This window comes from Microcebus murinus, chromosome 4, assembly GCF_040939455.1.
Source record: "Microcebus murinus isolate Inina chromosome 4, M.murinus_Inina_mat1.0, whole genome shotgun sequence".
NCBI lineage: Eukaryota > Metazoa > Chordata > Mammalia > Primates > Cheirogaleidae > Microcebus > Microcebus murinus.
In genome coordinates this window covers 61510263-61535188 of record NC_134107.1, presented here as the reverse complement: position 1 = coordinate 61535188, position 24926 = coordinate 61510263, and the positions used below count along the sequence as shown (strand labels likewise).

The 24926-nt window shown below is 60.3% G+C and overlaps 1 protein-coding gene across 2 annotated transcripts; it reads left to right on the top strand.

The window, feature by feature from the left end:
- Positions 1–1116: 1116 nt before the first annotated feature.
- On the top strand, positions 1117–22338 carry WNT11 (Wnt family member 11). Of its 2 annotated transcripts, XM_076002323.1 has the most exons (7): positions 1117–1600; positions 5218–5399; positions 14238–14473; positions 16100–16377; positions 18326–18466; positions 18560–18618; positions 21938–22338. In XM_076002323.1, the coding sequence occupies exons 1-7, from the start codon at positions 1124–1126 to the stop codon at positions 22110–22112; spliced, it is 1548 nt and encodes a 515-aa protein (XP_075858438.1). In that variant the 5' UTR covers positions 1117–1123; the 3' UTR covers positions 22113–22338. The 2 variants fall into 2 exon arrangements, with proteins under 2 accessions (XP_075858438.1, XP_075858437.1); XM_076002322.1 differs by having other exon boundaries at positions 1121–1600; positions 18326–18618.
- The last annotated feature ends 2588 nt before the right edge of the window (positions 22339–24926 follow it).

Genomic DNA, 24926 nt, shown 5'->3' with positions numbered 1-24926 from the left:
GGAGTATATGTTTAGCGTTGCACACTTGGGAGCTGTGTGTGCGTTCTCACTGTGTGCATGGAAGCACATGTGTGTTTGTGCAGGGACTGGTTGGGGGTAGTCTGTGTGTTCAGGCTCATCTTAATGACATGTGTATAGCCATGTCACACCCATGTGCTACTGAGTGTGTGGGCAGATGATGTATCCAAGTATCCCTTGAATGTGTTTGTAACTATTTATGGGGTGGTATGTCCCATCCCTGTGTGCCAGGGAGACTGGCTCCCCATGTGTGGGAGTACTCGTATAGCTAGGAGGCTGCTGTGGGCATTGTGGGCCCAGACGTTTGTGTTTTATGTGGAGGTACCTGTGGCCAGGTGTGGGGCAGCCTATGAGTGCCACTTTATTTGCAGCTGCCAAAAAATGGGGAAAAGCGTATCAGGCATTTTGGTGGACCCAAGATAAGCCCCTTCTTATCATTAAGTTTCCATTTCCCTTTCTACTAACGTGGGATTGGGGCCCCTAGAAGGAGGGGGAGACAGAAGCTGATGAAAAGGCAGCACCTGATGGGCAGTTTGAAATCAAAGTGGTGGTGGCGGCGGTGCAGGCAGTGGATCTGGCCAAGCAAGTGGGAAAGCGGATCCAGAAGCACTGTCCCAGCCTGGGCTACACTGTGTAGGAAGTGCCTCTTTAGTTCCCTTTGGCCTCCAGAGCCCCGTGTCCAGAAGACTCCCCGACAGTCAGCCCAGCCGCTAGGACGCTGGTCGGTCGGGCTCAGCGCCGAAGGTTTACAGCGCGCTCTGCAGCACCGAGTCCTCGCGCCTCCTTTCTCCGCTGAGAGGGCAGGGTCCTTGATCCTTTTTCCAGTACTGGAAAGAGAAGCCTGCAGAGATGGCCCTCGAAGGACCAGGACTGGGACATGAACTCAAGTCTCAGGACTCGCGACACCGACAGTAACAAAGCTGTGAGAGGAACACCTAGCGACGCCGGGGCTCCAGACAGACCACGCCGGACTTCCCGCTGGCGAGTCTTGAGGTGCCTTGCCCGGCTGCGGCGCGGATTCGAGTGGGCCTAAGCCGGGCCCCGCGCCACAGGCACGCAGGAGGCACCCAGCAGGCACGCTTAGTAAACAGCAGCTGTAGGGAGCATGTCCCCCCTTTGTAACTCAACAGGGTGCGAAGTTCTCTGGAGCGGCGGGCCCGGGCGCAGCGGGTCAGTGGCGCCCGCAGGGACCCCGCCCCCGCCTCCCGCGTGCGGCCTGAGCCACCCGGTGGGGTTTCGGCGCGCTGACGTGGGCGGATCAAAGCGGCCGCCCGCGCCTTATAAAGCAGTTTGGGCGGCTGGCGCGGCAGATCGCGCCGGGCGACGGGTAGAGCTGCGGCGAACCGGCGAGCGCAGGACCCGGGAGCTGAGCGCAGCCCAGAGCAGCCCGAGTCCGCGCGGGACCAGAGCCGGCCGCCGCGGGCCAGGATCCCCGGCGTTCTTGCGGCGCAGCTTCGCGAAGAGGGCGCCCTCGCCGCTCGCCCAGCCGGAGTGCGCTCGGCCTGGGGGAAACCGCGCTCGCCGCTCGCTGGGCCGGCCGGGGCAGCGGGCACGCAGGGCGCGCGGGCGAGCGCCCCGAGAGGTGAGCAGTGGTCGCGGGCAGTGGGCAGACGCTCCGCGGGGACCTGCCAGGGCGTGGGTCCCCGAGTCCAAGGAGGACGGCGCTTCTCGCACCCGCCGCGACCCCCTTGGGCACCCACTCCCGGGTAAGCAAACCAAGCCCTCCTCCATACCTCGCTCTCCTCCCCAGCGCCGGGAGGAATGCCCCCTGCGGAGCGCAGCCGTAGGGGCTGGGGACGCCGGCTTTAGGGCTATTCGGGCTTTAGGGAGACGCGGGGTGGGGGTGGGCTGTGCAGCTCCTGCGGCCCTCCCTGAGCTTTCCAGGCCCTGTCCCCACTCCCCAGTAGACCCCCTCCCTCCCGGTCGGCCCGTGGATGAGGTCATGCCCGAGCCATCCCGGGGGTGGGGAACTTGGATCCCGCGACAGAGGGTGTGTGCGTGGTGGGGTGGGAGAGGGTGGCAAAAGGCAGAGAAATTCGACAGCTTCTACCAAAACGGGAGGCGAGGGGCGGACGCCCTGCTTTGAGAACAGCTCCCCACGGCGGCGGGGGAAGGGGGAGAACCGAGTTTGTTTACTGACCTGAGCTCCAGGCTGGGGGGTGGGGAGGAGAGGAGTCTTGTCCCCGGCCCCGCGGCACATCTGGAACCGCCCTGAACATCTGACTGAGCTCGCACGCGAGCCCCACGCCTCCTAACCCCGACCCCGAGGTGCCTCCGTGTCCCTCGCGGTCCTTGGGCGCGCGCAGTCGGGCTCCAGGGGAGTAGCGGGAGAGATCCGAGTTCCCCCACCCACCCTTCTCACTTCCAAAACAATTGGTCTCCCGGGTGACCTGGCGCAGCGTCCGCAGCTGAGCAGACGCATCTCGGAAGACTGGTGGCTGAGGTCAAAGCCGGGTTGCGGGCCGGCCTCGCTCCGCCTCGCAGGTAACCTTGAAGCAGTCGCTCGGCGTCCCGGCTCGCGGGGTCCGCTCCGAGAGCGGCGCTGCAGGAGACTTCGGGACCGGACACTGTGCCCCGGCGCGCAGTGCCCACTCCTGGCCTAGCACGGGAGCGTCGGGGTAGGGGAGCCTTGCAAGTCCCCGCCGGCTTGGCTCAGAGGGGAGGCCACCCAAAGGCGAGGCTTCCCGGAATCTCCACAACCCAAACCTTAGGACCACCTGTTGGCGGCGCAGGGCTGCTGCGCTCCGGGCGCCCCGATTGTGCACAGCCCGGGGCGGCCCGCTGCAGGCGGGGTGGCTGGGACCTATTTCCCAGCGCGGGGAGAGGGGACCGCTATCTCTCCAAAGACACTGCGCTTTGACGCGGGCCCACGACGCGCCGGCCCCCAAGGGAGGCTCCGCGCGGGGCCTGAAGCAAGGGGCCGGGCAGTTCGGGCCTGACCACGGCAAGAGGACGCCCTGTAGAACGACCGGGACAGAGAGGGCACTCTGCACCTCTGCCCGACTGCAGACGGGAACACCCGCCCGGGACGCTGCGCGGAGGCCGCGGCGGATCGCGACTCGAACCCCGGCTTAGCGCCCCCTGGCGGGCCGGGGGCTCGGGAGGCGCGGGCGCCCTGACCCGCGGCGCAGGCGGAGGGTGACCCAGCGGCCCGCGCGGCTGTCCCGGCCGCTCTCACACAGGACAGGAATACTCTGTCGCGACCCAGAGGCTCAGGCCAGGCGCTGCCTGCCCCAGCGACGAGCCGGCGGGCCCGAGGGCGAAGCCTGTGTCCATCGGGCTGCTCCGAAAGAGCGCGGAGTAGCCGGGCCGGGTGCCGGTCCGCTGGGTGGCCCGGGCGTCCCCTCCTCTCCCTGGGCGAGCTGGGCGGGACACGGATCCCCGGGTGCGTCCGCGCGCCTCCTCCCTCGCGCAGCCGCTGGGTCCTCCCCTCGCAGGCATGCCGGGCGCCTGGGGGAGCCCACGCTTGGGGGGCGAAGACAGTTACCAGAGTTTGGATCCTCCCCAGCCCACCATATCGGGCGGGTATTTTTCTTGTGAGAAGCGCAGCAAACTTCAGGACTAGTAAGACAAAGGGTCTGGATACAGGCTGGTCGCACCGAGAGCCCCGCTGCGACCCCCAGCCTAGGCGTGGCGCGTTGTCGCTGGCGCCCCACGTGCGGGGCGCCGAGCGGGAGGAACTCCGTGGAGCGGGACAAAAATGCAGTTAGGGATTTTCTCTGTGCCTTCCTCAGAGTTACGCCGGAAGGCTGCAGGACGCAGTGGGGTTTCCAGCGTGTGTCGCGGCGCACGCGGACGGGCGCACACGACAGACACAGGAGTACGTGCTGGGGGGGACCCCGGCGGCGCGCGCTCGGGGACCCGCGGACTGCCGGGAGGCTGGAAAGCCCGCAGGGATGCGTGACGTCCCGCCCCTTGATTTTACAGAAGGGGAAACTGAGGCTGGGTATGGTCGAGGGCTTGCCCAAGCTCACTGGGCCAGAGGAGGACGCCCTTTTCCGGCTCCAGCGCCCCCCACCGCGGTGGCGCCTCCTTTTTCCAACTGCTCGAACCCTTTAGAAAGGAATCCCTTTGTGCTGCTCCCGAGGGGAGAGGGGCTGGGACTGCGTGTGACTCCGCGCGAACGCAGGTGTTGGTAAATTTCGGAGAAGCTGGGAGGGGAGTTAATGAGGTGAGAATGAAGAGAAAAAAGAAAAAAGAAAAAGCCGGAGAAAGCAGCTCTGCCGGCCGCCGGCGGGCGGGGAGCGGCTCCTCCGCGGCCCGAGGGCGCCTCCTGGCGGCGGGAGGCAGCACGGCGCCGGCCCCGCGAGCTGGCCCGCTTCGCCCAGGCCCGGCTGCGGCGCCCCGGCTCCGGCTGCGCCCCGGCCCTCCGAAATGCGGCGGCTGAAGAGGCGCTCTCACTGCACAAAGAGCCCTGCCATCCCGTGTCTCGTCCTCCCCTTCCCAGACCGAGAAACCGATGCCCAGAGCAAGCCCAGTTTCCTGTCTTCTCGGGGGCTTTGATCTCCACAGACACGGCCCTGCCGCTACCCAGCTGACCACCCCACTTCACATCTCTGGGCCTCGGTTTTCTTACCTGTGAGATGGGGCAGCGATGGTACCCATTTCACAGGGTTGCTGAGGGGAGCAAATGCGACCTTGTTACGTGAACGTTCTTTATAAAAGGTGAAATGTGCCCGAATCATCCCAGTTTACAGAGTAGGTAAACTGAGGCGCAGTGGGGGAGGAGAATTCCAAGGCCATAATAACTAATAATATTGTGGGCATAAGAGCCCAGCTCCTGGCCCCGGAATCTGCCGCCTGCGCCCGGGCTCCTCGTTCCTCTCCCTTCGTCCCTCTGCCTGTCCTCTGCCTCAGTGGTTTTCAGCCTCGTCCTCTGGGCATGTCTCTCCCTCTCGCTGTCCCTCTGTCCTGTCTCTCCTAGGGTCTCTGGTTCTGTCGCCTCCTGCCCTTCCTTCCGGCCGCCCGGGTCCCAGCCTGAGTGGCGCAAGGGCGCGGCCGGGCCGGGCCCGGGACCGCACTAGGTGGACAAGCCCTCTGCTGGCTCCGCCGCAGCTAACTCGAACCCGGGCCGGGTGGGAGGGGACGCCCGCCGCGCTCGGCCTCCCCGGCCCCGACCCCTCCTTTGTAATTTGAATAAAACGCCTCCCCCGCCCCGCGCGCAGCCTTAACCCGCCGCCTGCCTCTCCCCGACTGCAGGCGGCGTGCGCGCAGGACGAGCGGCGGTGGCGGTGCAGGCGGCTGGACTTCGGCGCGGCTCCCCCGGGCGCGACCCCTGAGCGCGCCCGCCGCGCGACGATGAGGGCGCGGCCGCAGGTCTGCGAGGCGCTGCTCTTCGCCCTGGCTCTCCAGACCGGCGTGTGCTATGGCATCAAGTGGCTGTAAGTAGGGACCCTGAGTCCATGCGGACGGGGACGGGCTGGGGCTACGCGGAGGGCGTTAAGGGCCCCCCGGATGGGGCGAGCGTGCCAAGACCCAGGAGCCCAAGTAGGCTTGGCAGTCATGGGCAAATCATTTTTCTCAAGACCCCATTTCCTCCCCTGTAGAATGTCCTTACCTCCCTCAGGCTTGCAAAGAGGAAGCGAGACAGGGCGTGGAGGGCGAGGGACTTGCCCCGTCCTGAGCGGACAGTTGCGCAAAGGCCACTGAGTTGCGGGAGACCTCCGCGGGGGCAGATGGAAACAGACATCTTGGCCAAGGGGCTTGGCACCGGGGGCAGCTCAAGATTGTCAGTCTCCTTGACCCTAGCTGGAGGTCCACAGAGACAGTCCTGACCCCTCCACCTGGGTGACCTTGGGGAAGTGTCACTCTACTTCTTGGCGCCTCAGCGTCCTCCTCTGTCAAAGGAGGGTGACTCTCCAGCCCACTCGGGTCAGATGAGAAGAGGCCACGAAAGAGCCTCCTGAGCTGTCAGGTGCTGTGCACATGTGCAGGGCATTCCGTAGACAGAAATTATTAATGGCGAGGTAGGTGGGAGGGAGAGGCCGCCCTGCCCAGCAGAAGGGAGTGCCTACTCTGTGCGGGCTGTGGGCAGGCAGGAGAGGAGGAAAAGCCAGCCCCTTCCCGAAGGAGCTGCCCTCTGGGCTGGGAGAGATAAGCCCAGGCCGTAAATAACTCCACAAGTGTCCAGTGCCCTAGGAGAGACCAGCGCAGCCTTATGGGGGCCCAGAGGAGGGCAGACCACCTGGTGGGGGAGTGCACAGACTTGGGACACTGGGAACTTTTTCAGGGACAGTGGCCTTAGGGACTGAAGAGCTGTGGGGAGTTTGGCTGGTGGGGGCAATGGGGAGGAGAGCACTTGGGTGGAGGGGACTCCGTGAGCAAAGGCCCAGATATGGGTGGAAAAGTCCAGGACAGGACACAGGTCTGGAGTTTGGGGTGGGGGCAGGGAGCCGGTCAGATAAGACAGCAGGGGACAGATTATGGGGGCCGGGGAAGGGGCCCTGAAGAGAGTTTGTGGATTAGCTGGAAGACAAGGTGATAGTGGCTGGGCTGCCAACAAACAGTCTGGAGGTCACTGGCCCTGCCCCTTCTGGGACTGAGTTATCGATTAATTGATGATTCTAGAAGGGCACCCCATCTTCCTGCGTTCCTTGTTTGCAAGGAGAAGCCTGGGCTCAGTGGTTGCTCAGCCCTGGGGCCCCAGCTCTTCCCAGCTGTCCTTGATGAGTTTTATGAGAAAGCAACCACCTTCCTTCTGCTGCTGGGTACCTGGCACCGTCCCAGACGGCAGGGGCCTCTGATCAGTGAGTCTAAGCCCCTCATCCACCACCGGTTTACAGATAAGAAGACTAAGGTCCAGAGAAGGAAGAGGATTAGCTGGGGACAGGGCACAAGGAGCATCAGAGGCTGAGAACTAGGCTCGGGTGACATTTGTTGCTCATAAGAGCATTGTGGGGGACACAGCTATCATCCCTGCTCTACAGTGGCAATACTGAGGCTCTGAGAAGGGCGAGATGCACACAACCCCAGGCTGGCATGTGGCGGGGTAGATAGCTCAGCGCAGCATCCGTGTCCTCCATCCCCACTGCAGAGCCCAGGCCACGACAGAAATGGGCACGACTTAGCGTCTGCCCTAAAGAAGCTCCCAGGCTCTTGGGAGAAACGGACACATAGAAAATACAGAGTGGACCATGGTCTGTGTCCTCGGAGAAGGCACATGGGAGCCCAGAGAAGGAGTGGTCAGTGCCACCTAAGGGAGGTGCGTGGGCTGGGCGTGGAAGGACAGGTGGGACTTTGCTGGGCGGAGGTGCAGTGCAGAGCGGGCGTCCTGGCAGGTCAGTGCATGTGGACATACTCGGAGACACCAGGATGGCAAGAGCCTCCTCCCATATGCCTGGCACTGCTCTCAGAGCTCTGGTCCTTTAATTTCGATAATTCCGAACTCCTGTGAGGGACGAGCTAGTGTTCTTACTACCATTTTACAAATGAGGAAAATGAGGTATGGAGAGGTTAGGCAGCTTCCCCAAGGTCACACAGCTGGGCAATGGTGGCTGTGGGCTCAGAACCCAGGCAGACAGGCTCCTTGAGGCCAAACCTCTAGATAATGGTTAAACTCTTGCTGGGGCTTGAGATAGAGGAGGAAGTGGGAGAAGGGGTGGGATTTAAGAACAATGATGTGTGCATGTGTGTGCGTGCGTGTGTATGTGTGTGTATATATAGACACAGCATGTGAGCAGGCCATGTGTACATATGTATGTGGATGTACATATAAGTATCTACATGCACACACACGTATGCACACACATGAACGACCTTGTACATGCTAGGCACTATTATCAGTGTGTTTGTATATTATTTCATTTAAATCTCCCAACCACCGTAGGCGAGGTGGCTTCTGCCGTTCCCCCATTACTCAGAAGAGGCAACGGAGGCCGGGGGATTCTTTGCCTAGCAGGGTGTCACAGCTAGCGGGTAGTAGAGGCAGGATTTGAATTGGGCTATGTGTCTCTGTGGCCTGTTGGTCACAGGGAGCCATAGCACAGTTGGGAACAGGGAAGTGTACAGAGGGGGTGGGAGGCGGGGGCTCATCCAGGAGGCCCAGCTGTCCTGGGGTTGTCCCAGGGGCCCCTGCTGCCCTGGGCTTTGGAAAGTGACCTGGAGATGAAAGGGGCACTTGACACAGGAATGAAACCAGATGTGGCTGAGGGACCTGGAATGACCACCAGGTGGGCGCCTGGAGATCAGGCTGAGCCAGTGGGGTGGGGACCAGGGGAGTGGGGTCAGAGCCTGGCTGTCCCTGCAAGCACCTGCCCAGAAATAACCCAGGGACCCTTCTCCCACCTTACTTCCACCCCAGCCAGGTACGGGGAGACTCCCAACCCAGCAAGTGTTGGGGTAACCCAGGTCTGGGCTGCCCACTCCCTTACTGGCTGACCGGTAGGGAAGGGACTAAGGGTGGCCGCAGCCTACTGCGAAGCGCAGGGGCTACCGGGTGAGAGGAAAGGCCCAGGCTGGCTGGGAGGGCCCATAAAGGCCGCCGCCTCCCTGGGCAGCCAAGCCCGCAGCTCACCATAGGTGGGGCCTCTCAAGGAAGAGTCCTGAGAGTCTAGAAGGGACACAGCTGCTGCCAAGTGGGGCAGAAGAGCACTGGACTGGGAGTCTGAGTCCCAGCCTGAGTGCTGCCAGTTCATGAGCCATGGGCCAGGCCTCAGGCTGATCCATCGCTTTAGCCTCTCTGAGCCTCAGTTTCCTCAGCTCCAAAATGCAGGTGGAAGGAACCCTAGCCTGGGATGTGGGATCTAGCTCAGTTCTGCCTCTGGTTGGCTGTGTACGGATCTAGGCAAGCCCTGCCCTTTTGGGCCTCAGTTTCCCCACTTGCACAATGAGAGCAGGTGTCAGACAAGGCTGGTCAGGGCTTCACTTTGCAGGATGGGATTGGGTGGGCCAAGTGGGCAGGCTTCTGTCTCTGAGGTCTGGGCAGTCTTGGGTGTGAAGGGGCCTGGTGTCACTTCTAGGCAGGCCCTTCACCAGCCTCAGTTTCCCCATCTATGGAGGAAGGGAACTTGATGGTCCCTCTTGGCTCTGGAGTCCTGGGACAAAGCCTAGGAGGGAACAGGAGGCCTCTCGGACCGTAGGGCCCTAGGGGTTCCCTTCTTGGGCTGGCAGTTGCAGCCCCCAGCCTGGGGTGGCTGGTGAGGAAGGGGCAGTTCTGAGGGGACCTGGTTCCTAGACCTGGGGCCTGATTGAGGAGAGTTCCCCACAGCTGCCCTAGGGAGGTAGATGGAAGCCCAGAGAGAGCCTGAGCTTGCCTGGGTGGTCTAGAGGCCAGGTTCCTACTCCATCCTCCCTGCCACGTGGGCACCAGGATGATGTGGGGCCCAGGAGAGCCCCAGAAGACTCTGGGCAGGGGTGGGACAAAAGTCTGGCTCGGGGATTAGGGTCCACTCAGACTCTACTGCTCTCCCACCCTAGGGTCCAGACAGGCAGCACTATAAGGCTTCCCAGGGCAAGCCTTGTGGGCCCCTGAGCCAGCTCTCAGCGCTGACCAGGGTCCTCTCCGCCCTGGAAGTGTAGCTGTGGATGTGACATCTACCCCACCTCCAACTTTTGACCTTACCCCCTCCATCCCCTGGCGGAAGGGTGCTCTGCCAGGCTACATTCTGGGTGGTGCTGGTGCAGGGGATCTTACGAGCCCAGCTCTGCCAGGCTCAGCTGGTACCGAGTGGGCTGGTGGCACCACCCAGTGCCGTGAGCAGCCTGGCTGCAGAACTGCAGAGCCGGACCTGGGGCCCGGGTCATGTGCAGGAGCCCACGCCTGGCTGCTGGGTCCTGGCCCGGAGTTCATCATGTGCCTGACCCCGTGCCGAGAGGCAGATGGATGCTGTGAAGTACAGGTCCAGGACGAAGACTTTTCTTGGAAACGGGCCTTACCTGGGCCAGGTACCCTGAGCTGCCTGAGGGTAGGGCCACCTGGCAACACCAGGAAAACACCTCAATGATACCCCGGGCAGGAAGGCAGGGAGGAGGCTCTTTAGTGCACCAGGCAGGAGATGACGAAAGCCCTGCCTGGAGGCATAAGGTGTGTGGGGGGGACCACCCAGGCGTGAAGATGGCCTGGTGCAGTGGAAGGGAGAAGGAGGACTGTGGCTCTGGCGATGGGAAGGTGAAGTCATTTGTCAGCTTCTGTTACCCTAAAATGTCCTCGTCATTGGAGCCTACATTAGTTCTGGACATTGAGGGAATAGATGGGGAAACTGAGGCAGGGCAAGAGGCAGTGACCTGCTTCCAGTGAGGGAGCAGCTGAGCCAGACCTTGAACTAGTGTCTCTGCTCCAGCCAGTCCCAGGAGAGCCCCCCACTCCTGAGAGAGAGAGAAAGCTCGCCACCCCCAGAGCCCTGGGCACGAGCCTTCCCTGTGAACTCTGCGTTCCCTCCTGTCCTTTCCTCCACCCTCTCCCCCAGCCCCCACCCCCAGATAAACTGAAATGTTTCCAATTAGGGCTCTGCCGGAGTGAAGCAAGCCGAGATGTCCACACGGCAATTCCCCCGCCTCCCGCCCTAATCCTTGATTACCTCCCCAAGGGGGATTTAGTTAGAAACGGTCATTACCACTAATTACCAGATGACCGCATGGCCCTCCTTGGGAGTGGAATCTGCTGCCTCCCGCCTCCCGCTCTCCGCCTGCACTGTGGCCGTGGCCGGCCTCCCCAGCGCGCCCGGCCCCTCGGCCTCCGGGGCAGGTCCCTGGGCTCTGCCCTGCCCTGCGCCCACCAGGGGCCTCAGAAGCAGCTTCCTACTGATCCGCTGGCCGCCCAGGGAGTCGGAGCCTCATCTGGGAGCTGCCCTACCAGCACTTTCTCTCTCAGCCAGCTGGGGAGGCTGTCACTCTGTCTCTCAGGGACCGAGAGGCTGAGACCCAGAGTGGCTCAGGGGTGGCCCAGGGTCCCAGCCAGTGAGACCCCTGGCACCAGGAGCACAGAGCTCTCCTCCCTGAGAGCCACGGCACCCAGCACTCGGGGACTGCCTGACCTGAGCCCCCGGTGGGAGGCTTGGCCCACCCCACCCCCTTCTTGGCTTGAGCAAGAGCCGGAGGGAGACAGGGAGGCAGCCCACGCGGCTGGGACACCACTGCGCCCTCGCTGGCCTGATGTTTGATTTGCTGTCGTTCACGTAACCCTTTCCACTTTCAGATGCTCAGAGGGGAAGGGAAGGAAGTTGGGAGGGTGAAGAGCAGAGAGGGCTCAGGACAGGCTGCGTGGACTGCCCAGAACAGAGCAGAGAGGGGACCCAGTTTGGGAGGCCACACCGCATGCAAGGGCTGACAGCCCAGCAGGGAGGAGGACTTGATCTGCAGGGGGGCGGGGATGCGGCCAGCACAGCCCCTGGCCCTGCCTCCGCATCCTCACTGGTCCGAAGTGGGGATAATGATCTCGTCCGGGCGCCCCCAGCAGTGTGTGTGAAACGAGCGGCTCTGTAAACCGGGAAGTGTCCGTATGGGGGCTGCTACCTTGCACACGGGTGAGCAGTGTTTGCTGGGTGGGGGTGGAGGCTGTTAACAGCCAAGAAACATGCCGAGGTGATGACATTTGCCTTTGTGTGGTCAAAACCCACCCAGGAAGGGCTGCAGCTTCCCAAGAGGGAAGGCCAGGGAGGCCCAGACCAGTTCCACTGGGGTCAGGGACCACGTCTGAGGTCTGCTGTGTGGTGTGCCCTGGGCCAGGTCCTGGCGTCCAGGCACGCCAAACTTTCCCTGCTCATACTTAGGGGGGTGGGGCTGGGCCAGGGGTCGCAGTGAGGGGAGACTGCCCGAGATGCTCACAGTGATCTCAGACGGGGTGGGCTGTGCTGCCCTAACTGCAGACCCCAGGCCATGCGCACTGGCCCCGGCCTCCTCTGCGTCTCTGGGAAGGCTTCTGTCTTTCGGGTTATAGGGTGGGTGGGGCGTGGCAGAGAATGAGAGGCAGGAGGAGGTAAGCCAACCTACAGAGGACTCAATGAGGCACATAGTACTCTGCCCTTGCAAGACCCCAGGGTCCCCATTTCGTAGGTGATGCCCACAGAGGGTCAGCGATTTGCCCAAGTTTGCATAGCACGTAGAGGGCAGAGCTGGAGTTGGAGTCCATGGCTTCTTACTCCCTCTGGTCCAAGATTCACCTGGCCACGAGTAGGGGGACTTCATCTGTGAAAGCTCCAAACGCTTTGTATAAATTTTGTTATGTAAGTCTTACCATCGCCTTTTGAAGGAGTACTCGTCATTTCTTTATAGTGGATGAGGACCATGAGGCCCAGAGAGGTTGGGTAACTTACCTAGGTCACACAGCTGGTACTCAAAGCTTGTGCTCTTCCCTGGACAAGCCCAGGAGGCAGAACAGCTGGGTCATTGACTTACAGCTGTTAACAGTTTTATCTAGGCATTAGACTAGGGACACCTTGAGGAAAGGATCTGTGTCACGTTTATTACCAAATGAGTTCGAGAAGAGTTGGTGCTTAGTAAATATTTCTTCCATGAGTAGATCGAGTTCATTTATTCATTCAGGTACAGGAGCAGAGGGAAAGGCACTCCCGGCCTCAGGAAAAGCCTGGGCAAAAGCATGGTGGTAAGACAGTTCCTGTTGGAGAAGTCAGGAGACTGGTGTGGGCAGATACTAGGTTGAGGACAGGAGGCTGGGAAAGCTGGGGGGCCAGGCTTCGAGGGGCCCTGAATGTCAGGTGGCAGCCCTTGGCCTTGACTGGGTGGGGTAGGGGGGCTGCCCGAAGGCGGGAAGAGACCACCAAGGCAGTAATTGTAGTAGCTCCCATCATTGAGCCCTGACCGCAGCACTCAGCCCTGGGCAGAACATGTGACGCGCGTGTTCGTACACGCACTGTCTGATTGAATCCCTCAGATAATGCTGGGGGGGCGGGGGTTAAGTGACCTGCGCTAGGTAGCAAGGGGAACGATGGAGCCCGGAGTCTACCCAGGCCTGTGCTGCTCCCTTAGCACCTGGCTGCCTCCCTCAGCACTCAGCCTCACCAGGTGTCAGCCCCGGGTGATGACCACTGGGGCCGCAGCAGGCAAGGCACTCAGCTCTTGCGGCTGCAGATTGGCCGCTGGGTTGCTGCTGGGTTGCTGAGGGCCAGCTGCCTCTGGTTCCAGACCCGCCCCCCTGCTGGGGGCAGGTTGCTGTGGAGTCCTTTAGGGCTGGGGAGTCCCTCTATCCCACACTTGGGGGAAGTGCTGCCTGGTACAGCCTGCTCCTCAGAGAAGGCCTGGGAGAGCAGCCGTTCCAGGATGGACCCAGCCTTAGAGGCTTAGAACCCCAGTACCCAGAGCCAGGATCTACGGGGCTCTGAGGTGCTATAACATCACCAAGGGTCATAGAGCCCCCCTTGACCGACATTCCTCAAGCAAAAGGCTTTGTGCTCAGTGTGCTCAACAGACTCTCTGAGTTAAACAAAACCAAGTCTGTTACTTTGCTGCAGGACTTCTCGGGACCTTTAAAATGTTAGTGTGCATGAAGACTCTCCAAGGGGGGACATAGTACATCGTGTTCCCCAAATGGGTCCCTTTTGTCAGAGTGTCTCACTGGAACCCATTCTGGAAAATACAGTTTACAGATATACACACTGAGACCCAGAGAGGGGCAGTGATTTATCTATGGTGACGCAGCAAGTTAATGGCCAAATCTGGATTAGATACTAAATTTTCCAAGTTCCAGGTCATCACAAAACTGAGTGGCTCTTTAATAACAATCCCTCGCATGGATATGGGACCTTACAACATAATAAATGGGTTTAGTAATTAGGTGAAACAATGATGGAAAACTCCTAACTCACGTTGTGTGTATGGTAAGGGCACAATTAATAGTGTGCATAATTATTGTGATTACAGTAATCCAGCAGCTAGCATGGTTCCTGGCACATCGTGCGCGGTGTTGAATGAATGTTGAGTAAAAACTAATAATTCACAGCTGTGTGAGAACTAAGCCGGGCCGTGGGTGGATGCGTGTGCTTTGTGAGCTGGAAAACTGGTTTTTGTTAGTTTAATCATAATAAGGTTTAGGTAAGATGGGGAGTGTGATCCTACGTTACAAATGGGGCCTGAGGCCCAGAGAGGGACAGTGATGTGCCCAAGGTCACGCAGGAACGGGAGGGAGATATGCTGCTCTGCCATGGGGCACTTGGGTCCCCGGTTTCCTGGCTTCTTCCAGTGAGTGGCCGGTAGTGCGGTGGAGGCGGCTCGGCCCCTCACAGCCCCGTCTTTCCTTCCACCCCTGGCTGCGGTCGGGCGGCGTGCAGGGCTCTGTCCAAGACGCCGGCGGCCCTGGCGCTGAACCAGACGCAGCACTGCAAGCAGCTGGAGGGCCTGGTGTCCGCGCAGGTGCAGCTGTGCCGCAGCAACCTGGAGCTCATGCACACCATCGTGCACGCCGCCCGCGAGGTGACCAAGGCCTGCCGCAGGGCCTTCGCCGACATGCGCTGGAACTGCTCCTCCATCGAGCTCGCCCCCAACTACCTGCTTGACCTGGAGAGAGGTAGGGAGCTGGCGGGGCTGCCAGGGGCTCACACGTGCATCTGCATGTGTTTAGATAGGTGAGTGAGTTCATGGACGGGTGGACTGTGGATTCACGGGTGGACGAGTGAACAGACGCATGATGGATGGATACACAGATGGGCAGAGGAAGGGACGGACGGGTGCATGGTGGGTGAATTCATCATAGGTATGGGTACTCAGGCACGAATGAGCGAGTGAGGAAACACGCAGGCGAGTGAATGTGTCAGCACCGGGGAGTCTGAATGACATTGCAAACACAGGTGCTCCCTAATGCCTGCGCGAAGGAACGACCAGGCCCTGCTATACGTGAGGCCACGTGTCAGGGAGGCGCTTGGGAGGGGAGTAGATGAAGGACAACGCCAGAGCCCACCCTCAGGGGCAGGCAGGTGTGCCACAGGTTATACCAGCCCAGGCTGCTGAAATTGCTGCACGCCGCGCAAAGCGGGGTAGAGATAGCAAAATGGCTCCTGTGGACTTCCTGCAGGAGGTGGCTCGTGGGGTGGGTTTAGGGGACCTGTGTGCAACAGAGATGATTTCGCCCGGCAGAAACACCCTAATGGGCCTCATCTCTCCCCTGCATGGTGGTAAGTTCTCTCATGGGTCCTAAACGTAACAGCTAATGTTTGTGCGGCACTTGCACCCCTTCCTTCCTTCCTGAATTACTTGAACTCCACAGCCAGCCTGTGAGGTAGGTATTGTCACCCATGCTCTACATTTAAGGAAACTGAGGCTGGAGACGGGGAAGTGACTTGCTGGTTGAGAGATGGAGCCGGGGCTCAAACCTGAGGCCAGGGCCCCCCAACCCACCCCCTGAGCCGGGGCACGTGGGCTCCATATTAGTTTCCTAGGGCTGTTGTCGCCGTGCACCACAAACCAGCCGGCTTCAAACCAGAGAAATGTATTGTCTCCAGTTCCGGAGGCTGAAAGTCCAAAATCAAGGTGCGGGCAGGGCCAGGCTCTGGTACCAGGGAAGGAGCCTTCCTCGCCTGTTCCCAGCTCCTGGTGGCTGCAGCAATCCTTGGTGCTCCTTGGCTTGCCGCTGCGTCACTCAGTCTCTGCCTTCATGGTCACCCGGTGTTGTCCCCCTCTGTGTGTCTGTGTATCTGGAATTCCCTCTTACAAGGACACCAGCCACTGGCTTAGGGCCCACCCTGACCCAGCGTGACCTCTTCTCAGCTTCATAACATCTGCAAAGACCCTATTTCTAAATAAGGCCATGCTCCCAGGGACAGGGGCAGACTTGAGCATATCTTTTTGGGGGACACGGCAGGCTCCTTGGACGCTCGTCTGGCCCATCAGGAGCTCAGGGCCTGGGCCTTCATGCCTGTAGAGCAGCCCCAACCCCAAGAGCAGGGCGAGCGGGTCAAAGCCTCGTGGGAGAGGGCATGCCTGTGGGTGTGCGGGTCTCGAGTGAGTGTGGCACGCAGCTGGTGTATTTGGGGGGGATTGAGGGAGGGAGAAGGGGTGACAGCCTGATGGCCCCAGTGCTGTCCTCTGCCGGCACCACCCTGGTTGCAGAGGGTGGGGGTGAAGGAGGAGGGCCTCAGACCTGGCAGGGTCCCATCCCTGGATCCCTGCCCGGCTGACCCACCCCTCCTGCCCCCAGGGACCCGGGAGTCGGCCTTCGTGTATGCGCTGTCGGCAGCCGCCATCAGCCACGCCATCGCCCGGGCTTGCACCTCCGGCGACCTGCCCGGCTGCTCCTGCGGCCCTGTCCCAGGTGAGCCACCCGGGCCCGGGAACCGCTGGGGAGGATGTGCGGACAACCTCAGCTACGGGCTCCTCATGGGGGCCAAGTTTTCCGATGCTCCTATGAAGGTGAAAAAAACAGGATCCCAAGCCAATAAACTGATGCGTCTACACAACAGTGAAGTGGGGAGACAGGTAACCACCCACCCCACCCACCCCCAGATAGTTATGCTTATGCCATTGGCCGGAAAAGGGCCACCAGTGTGCCCCGGTGGAGGGGGGTGTGGGGGATGGGCCCTGATCGGTCCACGCCTGATGGCTTCCACCTTCTCCAGCTCTTCCCTCTCCAGCCGCTTGGGGCTCTCCGGGCTCCTCCTCCTCCAGGGGGTCCACTGGGATTTGGGTTGTCCAAATGCAAGGAGCCTGAACTAGGAGTCAGGAGCTCTGAGTGCTGGCCTTGGCTCTGGCCTAGTGACGCTGGGCAAGTCACTTCCTCTCTGGCCTCGGTTGTTCCCATCTATGAAATGGGGGGTGATCTGGTGCTACGTCCCTGTCTGCCATGTCCCACAGGCTCTGCCCCGGGGTGAGGAGAGGGCTGTGGGCAACAGAGCCTCATACTAAGGAGCCATCCCCTTGGATTAACGGGGACTCCCACCCAAAGCCGCCCCAACCTCCAGAATGCAGTTTCCCTCTAACATTTATTATCATTAGTTTCTCATTAATTCCTCAACCCATTGCACAAAAGCCTGGGTGAGTGAATGCATAAGTGAACGAACAGACATTTTTTTCTTCAAAAATTATAAAAACCACAATACTTTATACCAGTCCATGTTGCACTGTGCTTGGTCCTCGACCCATTTTCCCTCCTGTGGTCCACGGAGCAGCTCTGGGGCAGGTGCTATTGTCCCGTGTGCACGGATGGGGGAAGGGCCTGTGAGGGGCAGGCTGGCTGCTCGGCCAGAGCTGTGTATACAGACGGCGTCTCACCAACCCTTGCCCACACCTGTTAGCCACGTCTTACAGAGGCACCACAGGAGGCTGGAAGAACTGAAGTGGCTCCGCCACAGGGCACGACGGAGCCCAGGTCTGTAGGAGTCCAAGTCCAGAGGCTTCCGAGTCCTCACCTTCACTCACTGGTCTCCCTCGAGTGAGGATTCTAGCATGTCCAGGCCATCCTTGGACAGTTAGGGAAACTGAGGCCGAGTCACACTGTGGGTTTGTAGCAGAGCCTGGCCAGGGACTCAAGACTTCTGCCTCCCAGCCTGCCACCTGCCCCTGTTCACGGGAACCCCGCCCCTGTGCCCCCAGCCAGGGCTGGGCCAGCCGGGGCCTCCCACTGCCAGGGCACAGCCCGCCCGTCCCCGAGTGCTGTCCAAAGCGGGGCCTCAGCCTCAGGGTACATCAGACGGGTCCCGGGGGCCATGTGCAAAAGGGGCGCAGTATCCCCCAAGCTGCAGGGCTGTGTGAGGGTTAAATGAGGTTGCCACCACATGTTTCGTACCCGGTGGGCCTTGGGAAGCCCTGGGTCCCTTTCGTCACCTATGCTGAGGGACCTAGTTGTCCTTTCCCTGAGGACTCCACGTGCTTCGATGCCCTGTGGTCCTGTTTACTTCACTCTGGGCCCTCCAGAGGCTTCACTCAGCATTAGTGAGCCTCAGAGTTGTGTGAAAGAAAACCAGGGAACTGCTAAAAGCCACCAATTTTGGAATCTCCCCCGCCCCAGACCTGGGCTCAAATCCAGCTTCATGATTTCCTAGCTGTGAAATCTTGGGCCTGAGACTTAGCCTCCCTGAGCCTTTGTTTCCTCTTTGTAAAATGGGGAAGATAAGGATACCTTCCTTGAAGGGCTGTTGTGATGATTAACCCACATTATGTGTTAGAGCACTTGATATATAGTAGGTGCTCAATAATGGAATCTCTTATCCTTAGAAATGTCTCTCTTCCTGCCCCTCAGCTGCCCCCTAAGTTAGAGGAAGGCCCACAACACCTCCAAGCTTTAGAGCAAAAAGCTTTATCACTTGAGGCTTAAGTGGGTGATGACTCCCCAATAGCACCCAGCCACGCAGCGGGTGGGGCCAGGGTGCCTGGGCAGGCCAGGGAGGGGGCTCCAGCCGCCCAGCCCGACGCCCTCCCCTGTCCGCAGGCTCTGCGCGCCTCTCTGGAAATGAAGTGCAAGTGCCATGGGGTGTCTGGCTCCTGCTCCATCCGCACCTGCTGGAAGGGGCTGCAGGAGCTGCGGGACGTAGCTGCTGACCTCAAGACCCGCTACCTATCGGCCACCAAGGTAGTGCACCGACCCATGGGCACCCGCAAGCACCTGGTGCCCAAGGATCTGGATATCCGGCCTGTAAAGGACTCGGAACTTGTCTACCTGCAGAGTTCGCCTGACTTCTGCATGAAGAACGAGAAGGTGGGCTCCCACGGGACGCAAGACAGGTAAGGGCCTGCTGCCATCCCAGCAGGAGAGGGCCAGCCGTGTTGCACAGGCTGCTCCCCAGCTCAGGGCCAGGCACACAGCTGGGACCCAGTTGGCATTAGGGGAATAGAGTCCCTGCCCCGTAAAGAGAGGTGGCCCCAGGAATGGTGAGTGTAGGTGCCAGGGTGCAAGGGCCTCTGGGAATACCTGTTCTGCACCTCGCCCTGGCGGGGGCCCCTGAGGAATGGGGGCTGGCGGTAGCCCCTGCCCCACCCTGCCCCTAGTGGGAGAGACAGATGAGAAGAGACAACCACCTTAATGAGAGCACGGTGGCGCATGCCTGCAATCCTAGCACTCTGGGAGGCCGAGGTGGGAGGATGGCTTGAGCCCAGGAGTTGGAGGTTGCAGTGAGCTATGATGACACCACTGTACTGTGTAGCCATGGCAACAGAGCGAGACTGTCTCAAAAAATAAAAGAAAGAAAGAGAGAAAGTGGACCTGAGAGGCACGGGGAAAGTGGGGGCAGCAGCCAGCCCACAACCACACGGGGGCCACACAGGGTCCACACGGAGCCGAAGGAGGGTGAGATCTGCCCGCATTCAGTAGAGCAAGTACGCTCCTGTGTCCCCCGACCCACTCCAGTCCTCCTCCTGGGGACCCCCTGGTCCCAGGTTCAGAGCCAGGGCGGGGGTCCCTACAGCTGGCTTAGGACAGGAGAAGGGGAGCCGCAGACGCTGCAGACCTGTGAGCCAGGTGGGGCTGGTGGGGGCTCAGGGGAGCAGCACTTCCCAAAGACCGTTCTGGAGAAGGCTGGCCCTGACGTACTATAATAGAAAGTTCTGCAATCAAATATGTTGGGAAATTCTCTTTGGTAATTCACGAGGCACAAGAACATATTAAAGGCTCCGAGGAATCCCGCGGTAAAGGATCTGTTTAAGCCAGTGTTTCCCAGAGGTGTTTGGCCGTGGAACTCTTTTATTAGGGAGCCCCTAATAGCATTCCACAAAACTAGTGTTCTCGGGGTTAAAAGAATATTGAACCAGAGAGCGGGTGTCTGGGAACGTGTCTGGCACATAGTTGGTGCCCGGCCAGCATTTACTTCCTCCGCAGCCCACGTTCCAGTCTCCAGCAGAGGGAGGGGTGGTTTGGGGGCTCCGTCCCCACAGGCCGGGGCGGCAGCCTCTGCAGGGAGGCCCAGGCTCCCATCTGGAGGCCAGATTGAGGGGCTCGGCGGAATGAAGATGGAACCGGGTCAGGCCAGGGAGACAGGAAGGAGCGAGAGGCTGGGCCGAGGCAGATGGGGATGGGGGAGGGAGAGGAGGATTCTAGAACACAGAGGGCTGGTGGAAGCCCACGGAGGACCCCAGGGCAAAGAGAGGGTCTCCCCGACCCGTGAGTGGCTGTGTGTGTGTGTCAGACAAGGGCACAGCCCCCGGGCTGGGTGAACCTGAGCGTGTCCCTCACTGATCTGAGGTTCAGTCTCACCTTCCATGCAATGGAGAGGACACCGGGCAGCTCGTGGGGTTGGCCAGTGATCTCAAATTATGCTTACCCAGCATCCCTCTGTGCCAGGCCAGCTTCTCCCCTCCCTCCCTCTGTCCTCAGGCTGCCAGGCCTCTCTCTCAGCTGCCCCCACACTACTGGATAGGAGCCCCCACCCCCAGCACCACCCACCCTCCTGGCATCCTTAGCATGCTGTTCCCCTGGGGTGGGCTCTTGCACGTGTATGTATCAGTCAGCTTTTGCTGCAGTAACAAACACCCCCAATGTCTCAGTAGTTTACAGCCACAAACACTTCTTACACCCATTACATGAGGCTGCGGGTCAGTTGTAGCTCTGCCTGGCTCTAGCAGGTGCTGGTGGGTGGGGGGACCTCAAATGCTCAAGTTGTGACGGAGGGAATCCCAGTGCAAGAGGAGCCCAGAGGGGCTCTGACCCAGCCTGGACAGCAAAGAAGGCTTCCTGGAGGAGGGGGGATGTGTGATGTGTTGGGTTAGGGGATACAGAGTGCAGAGGGCTGGATATAAATGAGCTTTGTTAACTGTCGTGCACACGTGGTGTCTCTGCAGACGCTGGCACCCCAGCTGGGGCAGACGCCTTGCAGCCCTCCTCAAATCTAACCTGGGAACTGAGGCCCCACCAGCAGCCGATATTCCAAACCTCAGCCCTTTGTCATGTTTCTTCCAGAAGCCTGCACCCCTGAAACTCACGCCCCATGACCTGTGCCACCCTGTGCCGTGGGGCCACGCATCCCAGAGGCCCTTCCCTGGGCCCGTGGCCCCGCCCTCTCTGACTCCCCGTCCCGGGCACCATCTCAGGCCTGGTCCGGCTCTGATGTTGGAAGCCAGGTTTTCAGACACTGCGTGTCAGGGATCTAGAAATAAAAAAGGAACTCTGTCCCCTTCCTACGACTGAGGGCCGAGTGGCTAACTGCAGACCTTTAGGGCATAGCAAAGGGGGACATGGGTGTTGAATGGCTAAACAAAGCCCAGAAAGGTTAAGTGACTTTTCTTCAGTCACACAGCCAATAAGTGGAGAAGCTGGGGCTTGAACCCAGGTCTGCCTGGCCCTGGGGCATGTATTCTTCCCACTGTTCTCCTGCCTCCCACAGGAGCTGCTTGCAGCAGGTTGCTGACTCTCTCCTGGAGCTCCCCTCCTTCCCTCCCCCACCCCGTCCCCTGTCCCTGCCAGCCCTGGGTCCCACGGCTTCAGGGTAGGGAGAATAGCAATGGCCTTGGCTTCAGCAGCCCTGAGTCTAAGCCTCTGCCCTTGGGTTAGCCTGTGTTCATTGGTGTAATGGGCATAATAATTCCAGCCCCTCCCCAAGGACCCTGCCTGCTCCCAGTAGGATAAAATGCTGGAAGGACATGCCTGCCCTGTGGGGTGCCCGTGGCCACCAGCCCCTCACCCGCCACGGACAGTGTGCACATGCTCACGTGGCCTCACAGCCAAGGCCGTTTTTAGTGTTTCAGAATTTAACCCGGGATTCTAAAAGTGAAAATGATCTTCACATCTGTCACAATATAAGTAAAGATTAAATATGAAGGTAGGATTATTAGACAGATTGGTTTTTGATGGTCCTTTGAGCATTTAGAAGTAGAAGAAACAGAAAAACGATACCTCCAAGAAAACAAAGCAACCCCATCGTTTTGATAGTTGCTTATTAGAAATAGGGGAAAAGGCTGAGTGCACCCTTAGGTAAGAGAATTAGTTAAAATTCCCCAAAGATTAAGACACCTGCCAAGAGGAGCTGAGTCAGCGGCTATGGGGGGAGGCCGGGAGTCGCAGGGTCTGTTAGGGGGTGACAGGAACACTCACTGACCTCCTCCCCCTCCCCAGGCAGTGCAACAAGACATCCAACGGCAGCGACAGCTGTGACCTCATGTGCTGTGGGCGCGGCTACAACCCCTACACAGACCGTGTGGTCGAGCGGTGCCACTGCAAGTACCACTGGTGCTGCTACGTCACCTGCCGCAGGTGTGAGCGCACCGTGGAGCGCTACGTGTGCAAGTGAGGCCCCGCCCTCCGCCCCACGCGGGGCGCAGGCTCTGCCCGAGGACCCTCAGCAGCCAGGGCCGGGGGCCTGGAGACTCGCGTGGAGTTTTGCTTGTGAATTCCAGATGCCTGGCGTGGGAGGTGGCCCGTTCTTTGCCTGCACTTGGAAGCCACCAGGAACAGAAGGCCTGGCCACCCTGGAAGGAGGGCCGGGACATCAGAGGAAACCGACGAGATTAAAAATAACCTGGCAGCCCGAGGCCCTGGAGTGCCCGCAGGCTGGTCTGAGAATCCAGGGGCCTGGGCTTGGTGAGACTGCTGTGGGCTTGACCTTTCAGGGCCAGAGAGCCCAGCGTCGGGGAAGGGGTATGCCCGCCCCCATCAGGACGTTCTTCGGGACCCCCAGCCCACCCCAGGGTCTGAACCTGCTGGGCCCGCCACATGGAACCACTAGCTTGGGTTGTAAATGTGTTTTTGTTTTTTGTTTTTTCTCTTCCTTTGGGGTGTGGGAGCTACAGAAATATTTATAAAACATAGCTTTGTCTTTGGGGCGGCTCTCCTCAATTCCTCTTTATATATTTTATATATATAAATATATATATAATGATCTATATTTTAAAACAAGCTTTTTAAACAGCCGTATGAAATAAATGCCGAGCGAAGCGCAGCCGCCCTCCTCGAGTGAACTCAGCGGCTCCCGGGCGCTGGCGGCCGAGCTCTCCGGTTTCCAGGCAGGGCGGCCTCCGATTGATGTCCCTGCTCCCCCCGCCATGCCCCCGCCCGGCCCTGGCCCGGGTCTCCCTGTAAGATCTCTTGGTCAAGGGCGAGGACAGACGTCTTGAAACATAAACCCAGCTGGCAGCCCGTCGTTCCTCAGGGACACACATGCAGGCGCTGCACAGCATGGCCCTGTCGTCAGGCCTGCCAGGAGCCGGGGTGCAGGCCTCAGGGAGGTGGCGGGCCCTGGCTCCAGCTAGCCCCGGTGGGTTTTCTGTGTGGCCCTGGGGAGGGCCCCCAGCCTCAGTTTCCCCATTTGTAGAACAGGGGTGGTACTGATGAAGGTAGGAGGTTGGGAGGGGCCCCAGCCTCGTGCCTGGACCGGGCTGGCGGCAGCGGACGTGGTGAGAAGCGGCTGGATTGCGGTCCTGTTTTGAAGGTGGAGCCAGCAGGATTTGTCCTCTCTCCGCATGCCGGCGTGAGGGGAAGGAGGCCCAGGAATGAATGCCGGGCTTGGCCCGAGCACTTGGAAGGACGGAGGGGCCGAATGCCGAGATGGGGTGGAGAGAGGACTGGGGTTCAGATGTGGACTCTCGGGGACTGTGACATTGTTTAGGCTCCAAGTGGAAATGCTGAGCAGACGGGCAGATGTGGAGGCTGGCACGCCGGGGCGGGGTTGGGGGGCAAGCCAGGGCTGGGGGTGCACGTCTGGGTGCCGTCGCTAAGGGAGTGGGCGGGATAGAGGCGACAGGACTGAGGCTGGGCCTGGGGCACTCGCGCCTGGGAGGTTGGGGAGGTGAGGAGGACAAGAGGCAAAGGAGACAGAAATAACAGCAGGGGCTGCGCAGGGGCCCAGATGGGGTCCGGCGATTGCCAAGTAGAGACAGGGTCCAAGAGAAGCAGGGTCACTGCAGGCAGGTCACTGTCCTGAGTTTTGGCGTCATTCCCTGCATATGGGTGGCATCGGTAACCAAGGGGTGAGCAAGTGGAGTCTCCTCCGCCTGGCCCACAGTAGGTGTCCCAAAATGGAAGCAGTGACTCCTCACCTGTGTCTCACAAGACAGGCTCTAAGAGAATGTTATACACATGGGAAGAGACACAGACGCTGCGGGCAGGGCCACCCGGAGGGGCCGGGCAGAGTGGGCCAGGAGCCCAGGCATAGCGGGGGTGGGATGGCAGGGACGACCCTCAGGGCCTGGCCAGTTGCAGGGTGGTGGGAAGAAGGAGGGCTTTCGTGGTCGACCCCTGCTGGGGAGCTCGCAGTGGGCATGGCCAGCGGCACAGAATCAGGGCTGCCAGGGGCTGCAGATAAGTCTTCTGGTCTGTTTTGCAGCGAGGAAATTCAGAGGTGGGAGGGCCCTTTCCTGTGTCGCAGAGCTGATAAGGCTGGGGGCCGTGGCGGGGTGGAGCCTCCCTGGGCGCCCCGCAGAGTGTGCCGTCTCTGGAGTCCAGGGCTTCCCTGCTCCAGCCCCCACGGCCCACAAAACCAGTCCCTGGGTCCCTGGCCTGGCACACAAGGCCTGGGCTCCAGGCCCCAGGCGATTCTTCCTGGTGCATGTTTTCTGCACCTCCCCCGGTGTTCGCCCACCCACACTGAAACTCTGTGCTCAGCCCACCTGCCTCTGGGCATCTGCTGTTCTCTCCAGCCTGGGATGCTATTTTCCCTGCAGGAAGCCCACCCCCAGCCCTCTCCACAAAGCCTTCCCCAGCCCTTCTCAGCTGCCCATAGCCCTTTGAACCTTTAAAGCAGCCACTGTGCTCATCCTCAAGCCAATGGCCTCTCCTCCTTCAAGGCCCAGGTGAATGGCCCCCTCCTCCAGGAAGCCCTCCACGATCACCCTCAGCTCTCCTCTGGGTCCCCACAGCCTCTGTGCACCCTTCCAGTGTTGCACTGAACCAAGGTGCTGTAGAGGTGTGTGTTGTATCTGTCTCCCCCACCTGTCTGGGGCCTCCTCATGGGTTGGGATCAGCCCAACCCACCCATGGGGCCCCGGACCTGGGGGCAGCACCACAGAGCTGAGTAGAAAACATACCTCAGAAATGTTGAATTTAGAGGGTGTCCTTTAGGCCTTAATCAGGACAAGCAAATGGGGAAACAGGATGAAGGACCCAGAAT